Source organism: Mustela erminea, chromosome 5 (genome assembly GCF_009829155.1).
Source record: "Mustela erminea isolate mMusErm1 chromosome 5, mMusErm1.Pri, whole genome shotgun sequence".
Classification (NCBI taxonomy): domain Eukaryota; kingdom Metazoa; phylum Chordata; class Mammalia; order Carnivora; family Mustelidae; genus Mustela; species Mustela erminea.
Window position 1 is genome coordinate 64110264 of NC_045618.1, and position 22370 is coordinate 64132633.

The following is a 22370-nucleotide window of genomic DNA, read 5'->3' on the forward strand; positions in this document are numbered from 1 at the left end:
GTTCCTCACAATCATGCATAACACAGGTGCCCAATAATCCCTTTGGACTGGTCTTTGAGTGACATCCTTTTATTATTAGGCTCCTGCCATAGCACCCTCTTCCTAAACACAAAATGGGTTTTTATGTACTTTGCAATTCATGCATCTATTTCTTCAATATTTTTATTCAGCTTTCTGTGCCTTTTACATATGTGCATGTTTTCTGTCTTCGGCTTTAAAATTCTGAAACATAGATACTGATGCTAAACACCATAGTTTTCTTTATAGAGCATTGTGTACACAGTGCTGTGTGCCATTTGATGCTTGAAAATATTTTCTGATAATATGATGATGACACTGGGATCATCACCCAATGGCTGGGATTAACCAAGAAAACCACGAAACCAAGAAAAGAGTGGGGTAATTAAGAGATACCCCCAGTCAGTCTTTCTAGGACATTTTCTGCCTTTTAAAGAACAGCCTGCTGAATGCTCATCCAGCATGTATGTGCAATTTCAGTATTATCATAGTTTGCCTTTGCAAACCTAATTCTAGCAGGGCCTGAGATCATAGACCTGAATCTGTGCCCTTACCATCCATCTGATCAGTGTGTGGTCCTTCCCTATACTTTTCAGGTCTATTGTCTAACCTCGTTGTCAGACTCGATGGAAGCAGAGCCTGTGGTTGACTGCTGCTGACCCTTATACTGAGGCTATACGCTAGCTAAAGGCCTCCTCTCTGCAGTTGCCATGGAAACTGTCCCCTTCTTCTCCCTACAACCTATTCTGGCTTTCTGCCTCCACGTGGCACTCTTGTCTGATTGCAGAAGATGAGGCCTGCACATCTCTTCTCCAAGCTTTGCCAGATTCAGATCTGCAAATGGTGGGGCGGAGATGTAGCAGAACATTGTTTCATGTGTCACACAAGGTGAAGCACCACCACCATCTGATATTTTGCTAGTACTCTTATTTCTCCTTCTCTGCTATGGAAAGGATTTTCAGGGCCATGTCCATTTTTTTTCAAATTGAGATAAAATTGACATGTAATATTAGTTCCAAGTAAGGGCATATCCAAACAGACTGCAGAGCAGACTGGCTGTTTTGCTCTCATACATGCCCCATGATAAGGACTAGGACTGCAGTGAGGTACTTAATATTCAGGCAGAGTCTAGTCCTCCTCAGGGCCTCCAGAGAGGTGGGGGATTAGAATCAGGAACTGTGCTCCTTTCTACCCTGTACTATCCCCCAATCCCCCCCCCACCCCCCAAAAGTGCTGCTGGAGCCCAAGCACAAAAGACAGGTTCTCTGATACATACATGTACAGAATGATTCCAATTCTTGGGTAAAAGATGCTGGAGTGCAGAGTAAGTGATGGGGACACACTGAGGAACAGGGGAGGTAAGACTAAACAGCACACACCGTTTTCCTAAGGACGTTCTAGTCAGTCATCTAACAGTGCCAGCCTCCTCAGTCCTCTTTCCCATCTCCGGTTCTTGGGTTTTGGACTGGTCAGCCTCTTCGGTTCAAACATTGCCCCTTCTGTTTTGAGAAATCCCTGGGGGAAGTAACACCACTGTCTCCCAAGGTTACCAGACTCACTGTGTCACATTACTCGTAGTCGGGTGCGTTTTACTCAAATCCCCCTTGCTGCAGTCTGAGCTCATTGCACTGGACTCCTGCACTCAGCAGAGATGGAGACTAGCCAAACACTATCTTCGGAATAACAACTCACCAGGGACTCAGGGCTGGAAGGTCATTCTGTCCCTCCAATACTGCGCAGCCTTCCTGAGATTTCCCCGGGCCTGGGGAGATGAGGACAAGTAAACTAAGGATGGAATCTAGGACCGGAAAAAAAAAAAATGCACCAGACAATGATAATACACCGGCACAGATGGAGACAACGATACAAACTGGGAGACAGACAGGAGGGACAATATGGCTCCCCTCAGTTCTGGCGAGGCTGCGGAATTGCCAGACAGTACTTATTCGGGAAACATCCTAACTAGAAGCTTCTTCCGGCGCCGAGGCAACCGACTCGCCCCTCCACCCGGTCCCTCAGAGCCCCACCCCTGCCCAAGTCGGGGTGGGAGCTCTGTATGGAAAAAACGAGATGGGGAAGACAGGGGCAGCCACCACCCTGCCGCCGCGGGTGTCCGCAGGGCCAGAACGCCGCTGCCCCAACCCGGCCCCTGCGGCGCCAAGGCTCCACCCCCTGACAGGCAGCAGCCAATGAACGGGTCCTGCCGCCGGCCTTTAAGAACCGCGCACACTCTCCCTGCAGCGGACGTTGCCGGCCTAGCACTCCAGCGGCGTTTCCATGGAGACCGAGGCTGGGCCTGGGCGGCCTAGCGGCGTTGCCATGGAGACAAGTCCCGGGCTGGGGCTCCGAAGCCCCGGCTCTCTCCTGGCTCAGAACCCCGCGGAGCCACTGTGCGAGGCCGGAGCCGCAGTGGCGGCAGCACGCTGGGACCTGCGGAAACACTCTTTGCTCATCGTGATCGGTGATATCGGTACAGAAAGTCAGCTGAGGGCCGTGCGGGCCCACCTTGAACAAGGTGAGCCGCTGTCCTGGCCCTGATTGGGGCATCCTCCATCCCGTGCTTCCCAGCCATCTGTGTACGTCTGCATTCTCCATCCCTAGGTTGCACGGACTGAGATCTGCTCTCCCTGTTAACCTGTATCATCAGTCCTGGTCACCTGCATCTTTCATGTCGTGCGTCCATATCGTCTCTAGCTACTAACATTCGCTTCCTCATCCCTGCCGCACATCCCATGGCGTTCTGCAATCTCCCGGAGGCTAGGGAGCTCTGCTCCCCTGGGGCCACCCTGGTCACACCCCTCCCACTAGCAGTGTCTCGGGTCAAATGTCTTGAGGGTCCTCACCATCCCCTGCAGAGTCCATGTTCCTACCTTAGTTTCTTCTTTAGGATCTCTGAACAGGAACAAGGTGCTTTCTGAACGCCGCAGACAAATCTTAAATCTCTCAGTGCCAGCGGTAAACTGCCAGAGTGACCTTCGTGGCCAGAAGCTCCTCAGTCCTCACCTCCCTCTCTAGTTGCCTGCCTATGGCGCAGTGCTGCGGAGCCACCTGCGGGTGGAAGCAAGCCCGGGAGGGGTGGAGGCAAGGAGAGGGCATAGAAGGAGAGTCTAGAATATTATTTAACTGTAAAGACCAGGAAGGCAGCCCCCAATATCTGGGAACCGGCCCTTGTCACTTCTATCCCAACTGGGCAACTCTGCGAGAAAATGACTATATACAAACTCATTAATGACCAAGTTTAGCCTAAACTCTGCCCTTCTCTCTCTGGCTGAGGCAAAGCTCAAGAAAGGCACGAGATGGAAAATAGACATAGGTACCAGCCACCTTTCTTAAAGACGTCACTGAGGCTGATCATGGCAATCCGTACCCTCTCGCTGTCCTTGCCTCTTCTGGAGCTTTGGAAGTACTCCCCTAAGGCCACCTCCACTGACCTTATCTAGAGCCCTCTTTTTTTTTCTCTCTCTCTCTCTCTCACAGGGATTCTCTCCTGGAACATTGACTTATCATCCTTTGACTTGAACCAACAATTGAGACTCTTCATCACCCGGCACCTAGCTCACTTCTCCTCAGAGGTCAAAGGTTAGGACTAGTGTCATTTGTTTCAGTTCTTTGGGTGAGGGTTGGTTATAGAAGAGCAGAGTTCCAGTCTCTCTGGCAGAGCTGGCTTTGTGAGAGGTTTGGGTTGGGCAGAAGGGAGGTACTATTGAGGGGTAAGTTGCAAAGCTCCAAAGCTATCCTTGCATATCCAGTACCCTTTGCAGACAGATGGTATAATGGTGGAGGGAGCCTGAAGAACAGAATGTCTACCTGAGAAGAGGGTGGTTTAAGGAAAGCTGTTGACATGCACTAAGGGAATGAGGTACTTCTCTTGAGTGATCAATCATCCCCTATGCAAAAATCCACTCTTTTTGTGTTCCCCTTTCTGTATATCCTAGCCTTCTTGCTTCCCTTTATAGAGAACTGTGAGTCCCCCAGTCACCTTCCCAGGTCCTTGTTTAGCGCCTTTCCCTCAGTTTGCATGGCCTGTGGTTTCAGGATTTCTGGTTCCTTCTTTGGTTCAGCCAACAGATCTCCAGAGCAGAGCAGAATCCAGGTACCAAAGGCTGATGAGCGCCATCAAATCCAGGGTGGAAGCAGGGTCTCCTGGATTTGCTGCCACAAGAGCTGGTCACACTCAGATTTGGCTCTGAGATCAAAGTTCACAGGATTCAGTTTCCCATTCTGCTGGGTGGGAAAAATGGGTTAGGGATTTAAGAAAATATTTTAGGAGTTATCATTCCATGTCAGTATCTGTAGGGTGACTGCAGAAAGCCCTATATCCCATTATACAAGTGGTGGGAATCTGGTCATGATATCAGTAAATGCTGACACACCAGTTCATGTGCCAGTGCCTTTATGGAATGTAAAATCCAACCACTCAAAAGTCACTGCCACCAAATGACTGAAATCATATCTTATACAGATAGTTCTCAATTAGCCAGTGTAGTGGATAGTCACTTCCCCTTCTCTTCATACTCCTCCTGCTAACTGCCCCATCTTTAGTCATTTCCCTGATCACTGACTCCTCTAGAGATGCTCCTAGAAAGAGGCTATGAGAGGGTTAATATGACTAACATTCCATTATCCTAGGAGTGTGTGCAGCATTTAAAAAAATGAAGCTGGCATCTCCTTCATGTGACTGGCTTCCTGTGAAGCTAGCTACTCACTGTTTTGAGACTGCCTTCTCTTTAGAATTAGTCATGTCATGGCTCCCTCCATTAGCACTGATGATTGAAAATCGACAGTTTTGCTGTTTATTACTTCTAGGATCTCTGGTGTAAGCTGGATAAGGAGATGGCAGCAGTTGAAATGAATGACTGTATTGAAGTTTGGGGGTTATCTGCTGATGTTGACAATTTACACTGAATTCTCTAACTTTGTCCTCCGAACAGAAATTTAAAAGTAGGCTGCTTTCTGGAATGGTGTAAGAATGAACAGAACTTAAACCAAAACGTTTACCCATTCTTCAGATTAACATTCGGAGATCCTTGGGAAGAAACTTAACAGAGAGGTGCATAGTTACCCTCAGGCACCTTTCAGAAATGGGCGCTACTATATAAACACTTACTTGACCTTTTTTTTTTTTTTTAAAGATTTTATTTGTTTATTTGACAGACAGAGATCACAAGTAGGCAGAGAGGCAGGCAGAGAGTGAGAGAGGGAAGCAGGCTCCCTGCTGAGCAGAGAGCCCGATGCGGGACTCATCCCAGGACCCTGAGATCATGACCTGAGCCGAAGGCAGCGGCTTAACCCACTGAGCCACCCAGGCGCCCGCTTGACCTTTTTTAATCAAAGAGTTTTACCATAGTGTTCCCGAGGAGCATAGGGCAATAGTCCCAATGCTCACTTTAGCATACTGAATTTTTTTTAGGTGTGGACATTTTCATGGTGGCCCGTCTATGTCCCTGGAGAACAGTGGAGAATTTCCTGGAAAAACCCACAGGGCTCAAGACAGCCACAGCCCCACCCCTGCTGGCTCCTCTTTCAGCTGTCCCCACAAACAACAGTCAGCTCAGAGCAGCTGCAGACATTGTCCCGCCCTTCAGCCTCCCGTCAGAAGAGAGGCAAGGGGAACCAGGCTGCTGGGATGGGCTTAAGGATATATGCTAGTCTGTTATGACTTAATCCTTTCTGCCCCCACCCCCACAGGCGAGGCCACCATACTTCTCACCTCTCCTCAGCCCTGGGACAAATGGCCAAGAAAGGGAAAAACATGTATCCTACAGCATCAGGGCAAGTGCACTCACTCCTATCCACTCTCCACTCCTCACTGCTGGAACACAGACAAGGAAGGACCCACTGATGGACAGTCAGTGGCCCAGCTCCTTCTAGCGGTCAAATCTGGTAAAGGCTTTACAAGGTGAATTTTGCGCCAGAAAGTCTCCAGTGGTGACTTGGAGCCTTCCTTTCTAAATTCTGCAGATAATCTGGAGCTTCCAAGCATTGTAAAACAAACCCAGAAACTATTAAGACATGGAAAACTGAGTTTAAACAACACTCTGATACTTCTATTGGGCACCTACAGGAAATGAAGAGACTTTCAAAATTTATAATTCATGATTGATATTTTAAGACTTTAAGAAACATACTGAAGGATTAGTTTGTAGGCCTTCTGTGTGACTCTCCACGGATGTGCTCTGAAGTGTTAGTTCTGTTATTCTGCAAACATGAAAGCCATTCTATATTAATATAGTAGCTCATTAACCCTTACAACTGGGGGTCTGCACTGCTGTCTGAAAAGGGAAAGCAGTAAACATGAGTAGTATTTTAAGTCCCTTCCTGCAGACATCTCCAATTCTGGGTTTGCCTGGGAGCTAAGGGTATACTCTAGAGCTGGTCTGGTCTGAGATTCTGATTTAGGATTTCCCTGGTCATAAATTCTCCATGAAAGAGAAACAGACTTCCAGGGGCATTTGTGCACTGCAGGTTCAGGATTCTAGGAATGAAGTACTTTTTCATCTCTTATGCCATTCATTCTTCCCTGCATTATTAGATGGTATTAACACTATGCTCATTTTATAGTTCAGGAAGCAAGCTTTTGGAGAGGTTAAGTGGCTTGTTTAACAGCATGGTTAATAAAATGGTAGAGTCAGGTCTCAAATCCAGGACTTGTAGTCGCATATTGAGTCTGAGCTCAGGCGTTTCTCTCTTTGGCATCTCACCATTTCATTGCCGAGACCCTAGGAATTACAGCAGGTGGAGGGTCAGTTGTGGTGGGTGGCTGTTCAGAGGGTGAGGGCTGAAGGAAGACTCTAGTGTGAGTTGGAACTATGCCCAGGGTGTGGCCCTTGGGGGCAGCAGCTGAGAATAAGGATGGGCTCTGCATTGGGCTGGGATATGTTATTTTGTTCTCAAGCCAAATGTTTACTTAAGTTTCCTTCTTAGCACACTCCAGAGAGCCCTAGAAAGCAGGTAGAAGATAGAAGGTTTGAGGTGGGAAGAAATAAGAAATATGAAGTTGAAGAAGGGAGGAGTTTTCCTTTTGTGATGCTCAGAACTCAGCCTGGTTTGTGTTGTGTATCTCTGCAGATGGCCTCCTCAATCCAAATGGGGCTGTTGCCATCTTGCTGCTTTGCATCTCCGGATCTGAGCAAGGATTCCTCCTCCTCTGTTCTCCCTTCTCCGCCCCCCCCCCCCCCACCAAGTTCTGGTGACTCAGCTCCTCCTCTCCTCTGGCTACAGTTAAGGGGGGAATGGGAGATGCTGAGAGCAGAGACTATTTTGGCTTCTCTGACCTTCAAAAGCAGCTCTTGGCAGTCTGGGGCAAGGGTGGGGCTGGTGCTTGGGTTTGAGTGGGTGGATGTCAATGTGTGGAAGGCATTAGGAGTTGTCCAGGACTGGGGATGGTTGATGGATGCGAAGAGGGCGAGGAAGGACTCTGCGAACATGAGCATCACAGGATTGGAACCTTGTGCTAGAGCTCTCAAGAGCCTCCCTTTGAGTCTTTTGATTCCTGAGACAGAGGTAGAGACTAAAGGAAACAGGACCAACATTGGAAGGATTAAGATAGTATAAGAAAGAGACATCAGAGAGAAATAAAAAAGTACAGAGACAGGGAGAGTATAGGGACACAAGACCCTACAAAGTCATAAGACTTTTTTTTTTTTTAACCCAAACACGTACTTTATGTTGCACTTAATAATTGGCCTATAGTAAGTAAATCTTGCTTGGGCCCGGGACCCTGGTTATTCTCCTTGGTCCCTGTTAACTCTTTCACTGAATGGCAGTGAGTGGCAGAATGGCCACTGAGTGGCAGAAACCATCCAGCCTCTTCAGATCCAATGACCCGAGAATTCCAAGTATCAGTGCTAGTGTGGCTACTGTGTGGTGTTGCACTGACATAGAACTACAAGCAGCTCCCAGAATCCCTGTGCCCCACCCCGGATGGGCTAGGGACAAGTGTCCACTCTGGAATTTCAACCTACCCTGCAATCTAAAATGAGACTTATTTCTACCCTCCCCGGGTTTCTGCAGCTGTGGCTCAGAAGCCCACAGAGCTCAGCACAAACCCTTCCCCAGCCTTCATCTCAAGTGGTCCACTCTTCATTCTTGCGTGTCCCTAGTCCCTTTGTCTCCTGCTCCTCCAGGAACTGAAGGTCATTCCCTGGGTCTGAAGGGAGAGGTGGCAGATGGTTCCTGAGGAAAGGGGGAGGGCCAGGCAGCCCATACCTCCTGTGTCCCTGCAGTGTGCCCTAGAACAGGGCTGTTGACTGATGCTAAAAGGGTCTTTCTTGACTAAACAGCATCGGGGGGGAGAAGGGCCCTGTGGACCATTGGAAACCACCTGGGCTCTTTGAACTGCTAGACAACTCCACAGCCCCCCAGAGCCAAAGAGAAGCCCCAGAGCATGACATGATGAAGGCAAAGAAAGAGTTAAGTCTCCAGTGCCTCGTCATGGACCAGCCCCTCGTCCCGCCCAGGCGCCGCCCTCCCCATCAAGCGCCCCCCCCCACTCCCACCCCAAGTGCGGCAGACTCTTCCCTGAAGCTGCCGGCTGAGGCCGGAGCTGCAGCCTCCATGAGGGGCTCCCGCCCACACCCCAGGGTAAGAACCTAACCAAAGGGCTTTGCTTGGGGGCGGGGTGGGGGGATGCTGCCGTAGTAACGGGAAAGGAGTTGATACCTAATCTGGTTTGTTTGGAATTAGCCCAGCACGATGGGCAAAGTGGGGGAACCGAGAGGGAAGATGAACATTACTGGCTGTGGGGTTGGCCGGGACCCATGACCAGGTGGAGGCCATTGGACCCGGGACTGTGACAGTCCCTTCTCAGGCTGGGCTGGGGCGGGAGACATCACCAAAGGGTCAGCAGCAGAGGATGGTGTCCCTCGCTCTGTCTGGCAGCCCGCGGTGCTGGAGGAGTTTAGGGGCTATGTCTTTGGGCAGAAGCAGAAGAATATGAAGGAAAGGCGGATGTTACGGGACTGCGCCTAATGGGAGGGTCTCTGGTGTCAGCTGCTGGATTGCTCAACTGCTTCTATGCTGGGGGTGAGCAGAATAGCGAGCTTTTGCCAAGTAAGGGAAGGTGGTGGACACTGGGGCGGTGGGAAGGAAAGGGAGTAAAGGGTCATTAAGACGTGGCACTCTCCTCTTCACAGACCAACCTATTCACAGTGGGCTCCCCGCTCCCATTCCCCGAGGCCAGCTTGAGACTCTAAGCCCCCACTTCTGGCTCCCTCGGGCTGCTAGCACTCCCTCCCCAGCAGCTGCCCTGCATTCCCAAGTCCTGTCAACCTCACAGGTTCCAAGTCTCAGCCCCACCCCCACCCCATCTCTGCTTCTCTTCCCAAGATGGGGGCTCTGGAACAGAGGCGCCAGTTTCTTCTCCCTCTCTGCTTCCCCCCCCACCCCATGCAGAGGCAGCCAAGAAAATGACTTGTCATGCTGGGGTGGGGGGTGGGGGCGGAGCTGGAGTCTGAGCTCAGCGCGCACACTCGCATACACTCACACACTGCGGCACACTGCAGCTGCCCAAGCGGCCCCCCCTCCCCTTCTGCCTCACTGCGGAGACACCTGCCCTCCTGCCTGCTCAGCCTCAGCACCCGGGCCCGCCTCCACCCCAGCTTTGGCCGAGGCAAGCGCCCCTGCCTCACAAGAAGTCCCTTCCAAAGAAAAAGGAAAAACAAGTCCACTCCCTTCAGTGGGATTGCTGAGGGAGCAGAAGGGAGAAATCAGGTTTTCTCCCAGGCCTCAAAAGGAGGGGTACAGGATACAGACCATTTCGTTGCCAGTCAGAATTAGCACATGGGTGAGGAACAGGGATCAGAGAAGTCTAATGGTCATACACAGGGGACTATGAGGAATGGGCTGCTAAGGGGAGGAAGAGGAAAGCAAATCAGTCTGTACCACAGATATTTCTCTTCAGACCATCCTAGCTTGACTGTTTGGGCCTGTGCATCTGTGTTGTGGGGAGTGCAGGAACTGCCTATGCCTATGACCAGACCATGGCTAGCCTGGCCCTTCCCTGAACCTTGATACCCCTCACCAGCCCAAGCCCTGCCCCAGCCTGTCTCTAATGTGTTTCTCATCCTCTGAATTGACATCAAAGCTTCCTTCAGTTGCCAAGTTAATAGAAAAGAACCCTTGAACTCCTTTTGGGCCCTACCCACATCCACCTTACGTGAGGTTTTTTCTTCTGACCCCATCCACAGCTCATTTCCCTGTAGCTGCAAGTTTGGCCCCAAGCTGCCAGATCTGCCTGATCCTGGCACTAGGGCTTGTCCTCCTAACAAAGGCCCTGGCCCCAGGCTTTTCTCATCCAAACCCCAGAAAGAGGAGAGAGCTGGATCACATAATCTAGGGGAAGGTTATGAGCTCTTCCACCCTTATCTCCCAGATAGCTCCCTTGCAGGCCAAGTGTTCAAGTCTGCATGCAGCAGCTAGGAAGGCCCAGAGCAGGGGATGGCCACATCCTCCTCCCTTATCTTTGAACCCGCCACCTTTTTGCTGCACTGCTTGGTGTTTCCCTTGAGTCTGGAGAAGGAAAGTAGATAGGGGAGTTGAGGCTGTCTTCTCTTTCTCCATGGCGTGGGAAACACCCTGAATCTCTCCATCCTTGGTTGTTTCTTGTTGGTGGGCTCCTAACTCCAGTTTGTGGCTTTCCGTCTCCATGGCAAAGGGTCCGTGGGAGAGGGGTAAGGATGACAGGAGACACTGTTCACAGGGGATGGGCTGTGGGGCAGTGAATCAGGCCTCTCTTGTGCCTGAGGATATGGAGGTGAGGAGGGAGAGGGAATGGTGGTGGCAATAGTATGATTGTGTGTATGTTTTGAGTGCAGGCTTGGCCTCTGAGGAAGTAGAAAACAGAATGAGAAATTACAGTCCTGTTTCTCCTTTTTGAATTGTAAAACCCCAAAGGTTTGGAGAGATAGAAACTGAGTCTTTTGGAATGGGAGTTCTGGCCTTGGATAGGGGATGGAAAAGAGGATGGGGAGTCTGTAGACACTGCAAAGAAGTGTCTATGTCCTTATTTCCAGGGAGTCTACTGGCATGAAAGCCTAGGACAGAGGCAGGCTAGTGAGAAGAGAGCTGAGTAAGGATCATGATCCCGGGAGCCCTCCCTCCAGCTGAGCCCCCCATCCCCAGGCAGCACCAGGAGCTTAGTGCTCCAGAGGGACAAAAGCTTCTTGTCAATAGGCTAGCCTGAGGCAGAAGTTCCGGGCTGAGGGGGTGTGGGTACCAGACTGAGCAGGCAGAGGGTGTGGCAGATGAAGGGAGTGAGAAGACTGCCAGTGTGTGAGAGGGGAGGAGGAAACCCTGAAAGGGAAGGGCTGGAGGAGCCAGTTCCTAGACCTTACTCAGCAGTATCCAGAGTGGCAGGATCTAAGGCTAGCTGGGCTTCTCTTTCCCCTTAGTCCCATTTTATGATACTATATTCTTTTCTCTCTTGCCCCACACAATGCCTCTCCCTTTTAGTCTATACCCACTCTTTAATACAAAATCCTGCATCTCTCCTCCCTCAGGCCAGAGGACCCTCTCCCACCAGAGTGAGATCCTAGAGACCATCATCCTGGTAAACCCCAGTGCCGACAGCATCAGCTCTGAGGTAAGATCAGGGCCTGAGCTTTGCCACTAGGGCTCGCTGGAAATGTTATAACCCGCCTCTGCCAGTACTACTGCTGGAAGGCCCAAAGTGCCTAGACTTGGCTTTGAACCATCTAAGCTGCCCTATGCTCCCCAGCCCCACACTAGAGATGTTGTGGGCCTACAAGTGGGGAATGTGTCCTAGCAGTACTGAGGGCAAGCAGGAATAACCAGGGCCCATCCCTGGGTTTCCTCCATCCGTGAACACTCCCATCTTTCCCTTCCAGGTTCACCATCTCCTTAGCAGTCCATCAGCTCACAAACTACTAATCTTGAGTGGGCAAAGTTTAGAGCCCGGGGGAGACCTCATCCTTCAGAGCGGTACCTACTCTTACCAAAACTTTGCCCAGGTCCTTCACAACCCAGAGGTAAGCTCCACATCTGCATATCTGGGAGGAACAGAATATGGGGTAGGACTAGAGCTGTGGGGAGGGATCCAAGCATGGGAAAATCTCAGGTTGCTTGACCAGAGGGAACGCTGGCAGAAAGGTAAGAGGAAATCCCCTCACAAAGCAATGGAGACTAGCAGATTGAATCTAAGTTGGCTTAAGACAACCCCAGGTCTCTACCTCACCTGATCAGCCTTTCGTCTCCCATTCTTCTAGATTGCCCAGTTGCTCAGCAATAGAGACCCTGGGATCCAGGCCTTCCTCACTGTTTCCTGCTTAGGGGAGGGTGATTGGAGCCAGCTGGGACTATCCAGTTCCCAAGAGACCCTGCACCTCCGACTAAACCCTGAGCCCACACTGCCCACCATGGATGGTGTGGCCGAGTTCTCCGAGTATGTCTCTGAGACTGTGGATGTGCCATCTCCCTTTGACCTGCTAGAGCCCCCTACATCAGGGGGCTTCCTCAAGCTCTCCAAGCCTTGTTGCTACATCTTCCCTGGTGGCCGCGGGGACTCTGCCCTCTTTGCTGTCAATGGTTTCAACATCTTGGTGGATGGTGGTTCTGATCGCAAGTCCTGCTTCTGGAAGCTGGTGCGGCACCTGGACCGCATTGACTCAGTGTTGCTCACACACATCGGGGCAGACAACCTGCCAGGCATCAATGGACTCCTGCAGCGCAAAGTGGCAGAACTGGAGGAGGAGCAGTCCCAGGGCTCTAGTAGCTACAGCGACTGGGTGAAGAATCTTATCTCCCCTGAGCTTGGAGTTGTCTTCTTCAACGTGCCAGATAAACTGCGGCTGCCTGATGCCTCCCGGAAAGCCAAGCGCAGCATTGAGGAGGCCTGCCTCACTCTGCAACACCTAAACCGCCTGGGCATCCAGGCCGAACCTCTCTACCGTGTGGTCAGCAACACCATTGAGCCACTGACCCTCTTTCACAAAATGGGTGTGGGCCGGCTGGACATGTATGTCCTCAACCCTGTCAAGGACAGCAAGGAGATGCAGTTCCTCATGCAAAAGTGGGCAGGCAACAGTAAAGCTAAGACAGGCATTGTGCTGGCTAATGGGAAGGAGGCTGAGATCTCGGTGCCCTACCTGACCTCTATCACTGCTCTGGTAGTCTGGCTACCAGCCAACCCCACTGAGAAGATTGTACGTGTGCTTTTTCCAGGGAATGCTCCCCAGAATAAGATCTTGGAAGGCCTGGAAAAGCTGAGGCACCTGGACTTCCTGCGGTACCCTGTGGCTACACAGAAGGACTTGGCCTCTGGTGCAGTGCCTGCCAACCTCAAACCCAGCAAAATCAAACAGCGGGCTGACAGCAAGGAGAGCCTCAAGGCCACTGCCAAACCAGCTGTAAGCAAGCTGGCGAAACGGGAGGAGGTGGCTGAAGAGGGAGCCAAGGAAGCTCGCTCAGAACTGGCCAAGGAGTTAGCCAAGACAGAGAAAAAAATAAAGGAGTCATCTGAGAAGCCCCCAGAGAAGCCTATGAAGCCCGAGAGGGTGAAGACAGAGTCGAGTGAGGCCCTGAAGGCAGAGAAGCGAAAGCTGATCAAAGACAAGGTGGGGAAGAAGCACCTGAAAGAAAAGATATCAAAGCTGGAAGAAAAAAAAGACAAAGAGAAAAAAGAGATCAAGAAGGAGAGAAAGGAGCTCAAGAAGGATGAAGGAAGGAAGGAGGAGAAGAAGGATGCCAAAAAGGAGGAGAAGAGGAAAGATACCAAACCTGAGGTCAAGAAAATTTCCAAGCCAGACCTTAAGCCCTTTACCCCTGAGGTTCGTAAGACCCTCTACAAAGCCAAGGCCCCTGGCAGGGTCAAAATGGACAAGAGTCGGGCTGCTCGTGCAGAGAAGGAGCTGTCTTCTGAGCCCCGGACACCCCCAGCCCAGAAGGGGGCTGTACCACCCCCAGTAGTCAGTGGGCACAGGGAATTGGCTCTGTCTTCACCAGAGGACCTCACACAGGACTTTGAGGAGCTGAAGCGTGAGGAGAGGGGGTTGCTGGCTGAACAAAGGGACACAAGACTAGGAGAGAAACCATTCCCTCCAGACACTGCAGAGGAGAGACCTCCGAGCACAAATGGCCAGGGCATACCACCCTCTGTCCCACGGCTGGAACACGAAGAACCTATGATGAAGGAGAAAGAGGTTGTCTCAGATGTCCCTGAAGAACAAGGAAGCAAGGATAGAGGCCCAGACTCTGGGGCTGAAACAGAGGAAGAGAAAGAGACCTGGGAGGAAAAGAAGCAGAAGGAAACAGAGAGGCTCCCTGATAGAACAGAAGCCAGAGAGGAAAGTGAACCCGAGGTAAAGGAGGATGTGATAGAGAAGGCCGAGTTAGAAGAAATGGAGGAGTTGCACCCTTCAGATGAGGAGGAAGAGGAAGAGACAAAGGCTGAGGGTTTTTACCAAAAACATATGCAGGAAGCCTTGAAGGTAACTCCAAGGGGCAGGGAGGCCCTCGGGGGCCGGGATGTAGGACTCCAGGGCAAAGCTCCTGAGAAGGAGACCTCGTCCTTCCTAAGTAGCCTGGCCACACCTGCAGGAGCCACTGAACATGTCTCTTACATCCAGGATGAAACAATCCCTGGCTACTCAGAGACAGAGCAGACCATCTCAGATGAGGAGATTCATGACGAGCCAGAAGAGCGCCCAGCTCCACCTAGATTTCCTATAAGTACGTATGACCTCCCTGGGGCTGAAGGTCCTGGCCCCTTTGAAGCTAGCCAGCCTACAGACAGTGCTGTTCCTACTGCCTCCAGCAAAGGCTACGGAGTGCCAGAGACTGAACTCACCTACCCCCCCAACATGGTGGCCGCCCCTTTGGCTGAAGAGGAGCATGTGTCCTCGGCCACCTCAATCACTGAGTGTGACAAGCTTTCTTCCTTTGCCACATCCGTGGCTGAGGACCAGTCTGTGGCGTCGCTCACAGCTCCCCAGACAGAGGAGACAGGCAAGAGCTCCCTGCTGCTTGACACGGTCACAAGCATCCCCTCATCCCGCACTGAAGCCACTCAGGGCTTGGACTATGTGCCATCGGCTGGAACCATCTCACCCACCTCCTCACTGGAAGAAGACAAGGGCTTCAAATCACCACCCTATGAGGATTTCTCTGTGACTGGGGAGTCAGAGAAGAAAGGAGAGATTGCAGGGAGAGGGTTGCCTGGAGAGAAAGCTGTGGAAGAGGAAGAGGAGGAGACCACAAATGCAGAGAAGTCTGAGAAAATTTCTAGTCAATTTGGAGCTCCGATATTTGGTGCCCCTGGGCATACCCTACATCCAGGGGAACCAATCCTTGGAGAAGTGGAGGAGCGCTGCCTCAGCCCAGATGATAGCACAGTGAAGATGGCCTCTCCTCCACCATCTGGCCCACCCAGTGCCACCCACACACCCTTTCATCAGTCCCCAGTGGAAGAAAAGTCTGAGCCCCAAGACTTCCAGGAAGCAGGCTCCTGGGGAGGAACTAGGCGTATATCAGGTGTGGGCAAGGAAGATGCTATAGAGCAGGTAGTTAAGCCAGGGCCTGAAGAGGTCGCACTAGAGGAGGAGGGAAAGTTGCCTTCTCCCAGGAATCCCCCTGCCCAGGAAGCACCTGTCAGCATTGTTGGGGGACATACAGGCTGCACTATCCAGCTGTTGCCAGAACAGGACAAAGCAATAGTCTTTGAGACTGTGGAGGCAAGAGAGCCCCCAGGCCTAATTCTGGGAACAGAAGCCCTTCCCAGAGATTTGAGAACATCACTCCAAGAACCTGGTGAAACTCAGAAAGATGAAGTGCTCCAATTTCCTGACCAAAGCCTCTCCCCTGAAGATGCAGAGTCCGTATCTATACTCAGTGTGGTCTCCCCAGATACAGCCCACCAACAAGCCATCCCCAGGTCTCCCTTTGGCCTGACAGAGCAGCAGCTACACAAAGACCTTTGGCCAGAGGTATCTCCAGAAGAAACCCAGTCACTTTCTCTCTCAGAAGAGAGTCCCAGCAAGGAGACCTCTCTGGATATCTCTTCTAAGCAGCTCTCTCCAGAAAATCTCGGCACCCTCCAGTTTGGGGAACTAAGCCTTGGAAAGGAAGAAAAGGGGCCTCTAATGCAGGCTGAGGACACTTCTCACAATCTAGTGCCTGCATCTATTCCAGAACCCCATGCAGCCCCAGTGTCGCCTCTCCCAGATGGAACCACTGCATACCCTGCTCTGGCAGACACCACAGATGAGAGCCCTGATAGGAAATTACCTGCCAGCCCCTTCTTCCATTCTACATTGTTGGGAGATGGGAAGCATTCACCTGGTGTGATCAGCAGCCCGAGTGAACACATTCTGACACCTGAGAGCTCCCTCACCAAGAGTCCTGAGTCTTTGCCAAGCCCTGCCATGGAAGGCATTGCCATGGAATGGGAAGGTAAAGTTTCAGAGTTGAAAGACAGAACCCCAGAGCAGAGGGACGAGGGGCCTGAACCAAAATATGAAGTCTTACAGCAGGACAAAACTCTGGAACAGAGGGATATTGTGGAGCAAAAGGATACAGCCATTGGTCAGAAAGATAAGGCTCTGGAAGAAAAGAACAAGGCTGTAGAACAGCAAGATAAGTGTCTAGAACAAAAAGGCAGAGACTTAGAACAAAAGATCACAGTCCTAGGACTCCAGGACAAGGCCCTGGAAACAAAAGACAAAGACATAGAACAAAAAGACAAAATTCTAGAACAGGAGGACAAGATCCTAGAAGAAAAAGATGAAACCTTAGAACAAAAAGTCAAAGACACTGAACATAAAGACAAGGCTCCAGAGGACAAGGTCCCTGAACTGAAGGGCAAAGCCTTAGGACAGACAGACAAAGCCCCTGAACAGAAGGACAAGGCTCATGGACAGAAGGATAAGACCTTAGAACAAAAAGACATTGACTTGGAACAAAAAGACAAGACTCTAAAACAGGAGGACAAGGCCTGGGAAAAGAAGGATGAGGCCTTAGAACAAAAATACTGGGCCTTGGGACAGAAGGCTGAAGCTCTGGAACAAAACAATAAGGCTGCTGAAGAGAAAGACAAGGCTCTGGAAGACAAGGACAAAACTCAGGAGCAGGAGAGCCCAGTGCAGGAGGATAAAACCATGAAACAGAAGGAGAAGATCCGAGAGGAAAAATCTCGAGAAAAAGTTGAGGCCATACAGCAGAAGGAAGAAGCTCTGCTAGAAAATACCAGAGCTCTGGGTCTGGAAGAGAGCCCAGTGCAGGAGGACAAGGCCCAGGATCAGGGAGAAAAGCATGGGAAGGAGCGGGATGTGGTCCAGGAGTGGCAAGAAACATCCCTGTCTAGAGTGGAGCCAGTTGGAGAACAGAAAGAGGCTGCTCGGACATGGGAGGACACCTCTCCTGAGCAGGAGGGCAGGTACTGGAGGGGCAGAGAGGATGTGGGCCTGGAACAGGACACATACTGGAGGGAGCTGAGCTGTGAGCGCAAGGTATGGTTTCCTCATGAGCTGGATGGCCAGGGGGCCCGGCCACCGTACACAGAAGAGAGGGAAAGCACTTTCCTCGATGAAGGGCCGGAAGATGAACAAGAAGTGCCCCCACTGGAGCATGCGCCCCAGAGCCCCTGGGCTTCAGACTTCAAGGGTTTCCAGGATCCCTCATCACAGAAGGGGCTGGAGGTGGAGCGCTGGCTTGCTGAGTCACCAGTTGGGCTGCCACCAGAGGAAGAGGACAAGCTGACCCGTTCTCCTTTTGAGATCATTTCTCCTCCGGCCTCCCCACCTGAGATGGTTGGACAGAGGGTTCCTCCAGCCCCAGGACAGGAAAGCCCTATCCCAGAGCCTGAGCCCATGCCTCCTGTGAGGAACGAACCCACCACCCCCTCGTGGCTGGCTGACATCCCACCATGGGTGCCCAAGGACAGACCCCTGCCCCCTGCACCCCTCTCCCCAGCTCCAGCTCCCCCGACACCTGCCCCAGAGCCACACACTCCTGCGCCCTTCTGGGGCACAGCTGAGTATGACAGTGTGGTGACGGCAGTGCAAGAGGCAGCAGCGGAGTTGGAAGGTGGGCCATACTCCCCCTTGGGGAAGGACTACCGCAAGGCTGAAGGAGAAAGGGAAGAAGAAGGTGGAACTGGTGCTCCTGGCAGCAGCCCTCAAAACTCAAAGGTCCCAGCGGCCAGCGAGAGCCATGCCACCAAGGAGCCTGAGCAGATGGAGCCCGAGGAGAGAGAGCCCACACCCTATCCTGATGAGAGAAGTTTTCAGTATGCAGACATCTATGAGCAGATGATGCTCACTGGGCTTGGTCCTGCATGCCCCACCAGAGAGCCTCCGCTTGGGGCAGCTGGGGATTGGCTGCCACACATCTCAGCCAAGGAAGAGGCTGCTGGCCGAAACCCGTCTGCAGAGAAGGAGCTTTCATCTCCTGTCTCACCCAAGAGTCTCCAATCTGACACTCCAACCTTTAGCTATGCAGCCCTGGCAGGACCCACTTTACCCCCCAGACAGGAGCCTGAGCCAGGACCGAGTGTGGAGCCCAGCCTTACCCCACCTGCAGTGCCCCCCCGTGTTCCTATCCCACTGAGCAAAGGCCCAAGCCCTGCTCTTAATGGTAATATCCTGAGCTGTAGCCCAGACAGGAGAACCCCATCCCCCAAGGAATCAGGCCAGGGTCACTGGGAAGATAGCACTAGTGACTCGGAGCTGGAGAAGGGGGCTCGGGAACAGCCAGAGAAAGAGGCCCAGTCCCCAAGTCCCCCTCACCCCGTCTCTGCAGGGCCCCCCACATTGTGGCCTGAAAGTGAGGTACATTCCAGCCCTCCCTCAGACTCACACCTAGGTCCTACCCGACCCAGCCTGGACTTCCCTGCTTCAGCCTTTGGCTTCTCCTCATTGCAGCCAGCTCCTCCACAGCTGCCCTCTCCTGCTGAACCCCGCTCGGCACCCTGTGGCTCCCTCGCCTTCTCTGGGGACCGAGCTCTGGCTCTGGCTCCGGGGCCCCCCACCAGAGCCCGGCATGATGAATATCTAGAAGTGACCAAGGCCCCCAGCTTGGACTCCTCGCTGCCCCAGCTTCCATCACCCAGCTCTCCCGAGGCTCCTCTCCTTTCCAGTCTGCCACGACCTGCTTCACCAGCCCTGTCTGAAGGCTCCTCCTCAGAGGCCACCACACCTGTGATTTCAAGTGTGGCTGAGCGCTTCCCTCCTGGCCTGGAGGCTGCGGAACGGGGGTCCGGAGAGCTGATCCCAGGAATGGAACCAGCTGCCCACAGCATCTGGGATCTCCCTTCTCTGAGCCCAGCACCCCCACCTTCACTGGACTTGGCCCCAGCTCCAGCTCCAAGCTTGCCTGGAGACACGGATGATAGCACTCTGCCCTGCCACCTGGAGTGCACAGGGACCCCCACGAAGAAGTCAAGCCCCTCCGAGAGTCCCTCTGGCGATTGTGCCACCAATGGCCCAACTGAAACCAGCCCCAATCCCCCAGGCCCTGCCCTGGCCAAGGCTGAGAAAGCAGCAGCTGAGACCTGCCCTGCCTGGGAACGTGGGGACTGGCCTGAGGGAGCGGAGAGGAGTTCCCGGCCTGAGGCGCTACTCTCCCCTGAGCAGCCACTGTGCCCTGGAGGGGCTTCTGGAGGTCAACCCAGGAGTGTCTCCCCTGAGGTTGAGGCTGGGCCCCAGGGATGTGCTGCTGAGCCTCGGCCACACCGTGGGGAACTCTCCCCATCCTTTCTGAACCCCCCTCTGCCCCAATCCACTGATGAAGGTGACCTCTCAAGTGAAGAAGCTCGGCTAGTAGGGAGAGGGGGACGGCGCCGGGCAGGGGGCCCAGGGGCCACAGGGGGCCCATGCCCTGTGGCTGATGAGACACCCCCAACATCAGCCAGTGACTCAGGCTCCTCACAATCAGATTCTGATGTTCCACCAGAAACTGAGGAGTGTCCGTCCATCACAGCTGAGGCAGCCCTCGACTCAGATGAAGATGGGGACTTCCTGCCTGTGGACAAAGCTGGGGGGGTCAGTGGAACTCACCATCCCAGGCCTGGCCATGACCCACCCCCTATCCCTCAACCAGACCCCCGCCCATCCCCTCCTCGCCCTGATGTGTGCATGGCTGACCCTGAGGGGCTCAGCTCAGAATCTGGGAGGGTAGAAAAGCTACGGGAGAAGGAGAAGGCACAGGGGAGAGTAGGGCGCAGGGCCCCAGGCAGGGCCAAGCCAGCATCTCCTGCCCGGCGTCTGGATCTTCGGGGAAAACGTTCACCCACCCCTGGTAAAGGGCCTGCAGATCGAGCATCCCGGGTCCCACCTCGACCACGCAGCACTCCAAGCCAGGTCACCCCAGCAGAGGAAAAGGATGGACACAGCCCCATGTCCAAAGGCCTAGTCAATGGACTCAAAACAGGATCATGTAAGTATAAAATAAAAGGTGGGAGAGTTGGTGGGTTGGGGTTGGGTGTGGCTGGTCAAAAACTCCAGGAGTAGAGGGACTGTGGGAGGAAGAAGATTGCTAAAAGTTTTCTACTTTACCTCTCCAATGAGTCCTGGCTTATCTCTACAGCCGCCTTGGGTTCCAAAGGAGGCTCTGGCCCCCCTGTGTACGTGGATCTCGCCTATATCCCAAATCATTGCAGTGGCAAGACTGCTGACCTTGACTTCTTCCGTCGAGTGCGTGCATCCTACTATGTGGTCAGTGGGAATGACCCTGTCAATGGAGAGCCGAGCCGGGCTGTGCTGGATGCGTTGCTGGAGGGCAAGGCCCAGTGGGGGGAGAATCTTCAGGTGAGTGGCAAGGGATGCTGAAGAGGAGGTCTGGTCGAAGCTTACTCAGAGGCAATAGTGGAACACAGTCTCTATTCATAAAAGGACTGAGCCCTTTCTGTGGACAGTGGGACTACTTCCTAGACCATCAGGCATGATGACCCATCCTCCTCACTTCTCTTCACATTGTCACATCAGGCACTTCTTGTCTCCTTCCTAGGTGACTCTGATCCCTACTCATGACACAGAGGTGACTCGTGAGTGGTACCAGCAGACTCATGAGCAGCAGCAACAATTGAACGTCCTGGTCCTGGCTAGCAGCAGCACCGTGGTCATGCAGGATGAGTCCTTCCCAGCCTGCAAGATTGAGTTCTGAGAGAACTACTCTCCTTTCCCCCAAGGATCTGCTCCCCCAGCTCCCTTAGAGAATGGCTATTGCTGAGTCCTTTGGGGTTGAGGGACGTGGGAGCTGGGGTGGGAGAGATGGGACAGGATGTCTTATTGTGGGAACTTGGGCTGGGCTAAGTGGAAGGGTTGTCCCTCCCCCTCATCCATACCCGAAAGGAATTTCAAAACCAAAGGCTACAGGGAGAGGGTAGAAGGAGGGTAAAAATTAGGATAGGAGATCATCTGATGCCTGAGAACCCCAGAGTACCCCTTCTCTTAACACTACCAAGAGTTTGTATTGCGGGGGGAGGAAGGGTGGATCTCAGCAACCTCCTCCTTCATGGAGCGAGATCATATCCCCAGACCCGGGGACCTCTTTATCTCTATTTATTTAGCATCTTAAGGAAGGATCTCCAGTAGTAATGTATGTGACCTGGGGGGCAGGATTCTGTCAGTGAGGTGCCCAGAGCTGCGCTCTTTCCTCCATCTTCCATTCCCTTACCCACCAGGGTCTAGGTTCCAGCAGGGGTCCAGGGATCCACCACTGCTACACTATCCCACTGCTTCCCTCCATATCTGAATGTCTCAGTCCAAAACTTGAAGCTCTTTTGACCAATAGACTGGTGAGAGAAGAAAGTTGCTTATCCTCCCAGTCCCTGCTTCATACCATTCACATCCCAGAGCTGTGCTCAGACCAGGCCTATTGGGCAGCACAAAGGGGCAAGGAGAGCCCAGCCCCAATCCCTGAATTCGTCCAAGCTCCCTGACCTTTTGAAGTTTTCACCCACCCATTCCAGTTATCCTCATCCCTTTTCGTCCCCTGCTTGGCTTCTCTGCATGTGGTCATCTGCTGTGGCCTGGTGTGTAATGGGTTAAAAATAAGCCACTGCCTGACATCCCAACATTTGACACCCCAGCAATGTGTGACTCCCCCAACATTCCACTATACCATCCTGCAGCTGAAATGGGAACACTGGTTGCCTTTCCAGCCCCAAACTCTTGAACAGAGGATCTGGGAGGTTGAGGCCATGCCAGAGAACTTGGGGAAGATGAGAGGGAGGAAGGGAGGAAGGGAAGGAGACAAAGCTGAGCTAAAGCTGAACTCCTACTGAGTAAGATGAAAACTGGCTAAAAAAAAAAAACAAAAAAAAAAAACACAAAAACACAGAACACCCCAGGAGAGGACCTCTCCCCAAGCAAGCCAATGAGCAGCCCTGCCAGACTACTGCC

At 52.6% G+C, this 22370-nt stretch overlaps 1 protein-coding gene and 1 long non-coding RNA gene across 2 annotated transcripts in view; one reads left to right on the forward strand and one right to left on the reverse strand.

The window, feature by feature from the left end:
- The window catches only part of LOC116590984, a 26674-nt gene extending 23462 nt beyond the window's left edge, over positions 1-3212 (reverse strand). Inside the window, exons 1-2 of the long non-coding RNA XR_004285797.1 lie at positions 2889-3212; positions 1711-1780 (exon numbers count right to left, since the gene is read on the reverse strand). This is a non-coding gene — a long non-coding RNA (uncharacterized LOC116590984). The remainder of the gene's footprint in view (positions 1-1710; positions 1781-2888) is intronic.
- On the forward strand, positions 2252-22270 carry MAP1A (microtubule associated protein 1A). The gene is made up of 7 exons (XM_032343483.1): positions 2252-2533; positions 3496-3597; positions 11517-11599; positions 11865-12005; positions 12243-20403; positions 20554-20774; positions 20974-22270. Exons 1-7 carry the CDS (start codon positions 2296-2298, stop codon positions 21127-21129), a joined length of 9102 nt encoding a protein of 3033 aa, XP_032199374.1. The 5' UTR covers positions 2252-2295; the 3' UTR covers positions 21130-22270.
- The last annotated feature ends 100 nt before the right edge of the window (positions 22271-22370 follow it).

Excerpts from the sequence above, each read along its gene's own strand:
- MAP1A (XM_032343483.1), top strand. The coding sequence starts at position 2,296 with ATGGAGACCGAGGCTGGGCCTGGGCGGCCTAGCGGCGTTGCCATGGAG. Across the intron at positions 11,600-11,864 it reads CCGACAGCATCAGCTCTGAG|GTTCACCATCTCCTTAGCAG; the intron begins GTAAGATCAGGG and ends TTTCCCTTCCAG. Across the intron at positions 20,775-20,973 it reads AGTGGGGGGAGAATCTTCAG|GTGACTCTGATCCCTACTCA; the intron begins GTGAGTGGCAAG and ends TCTCCTTCCTAG.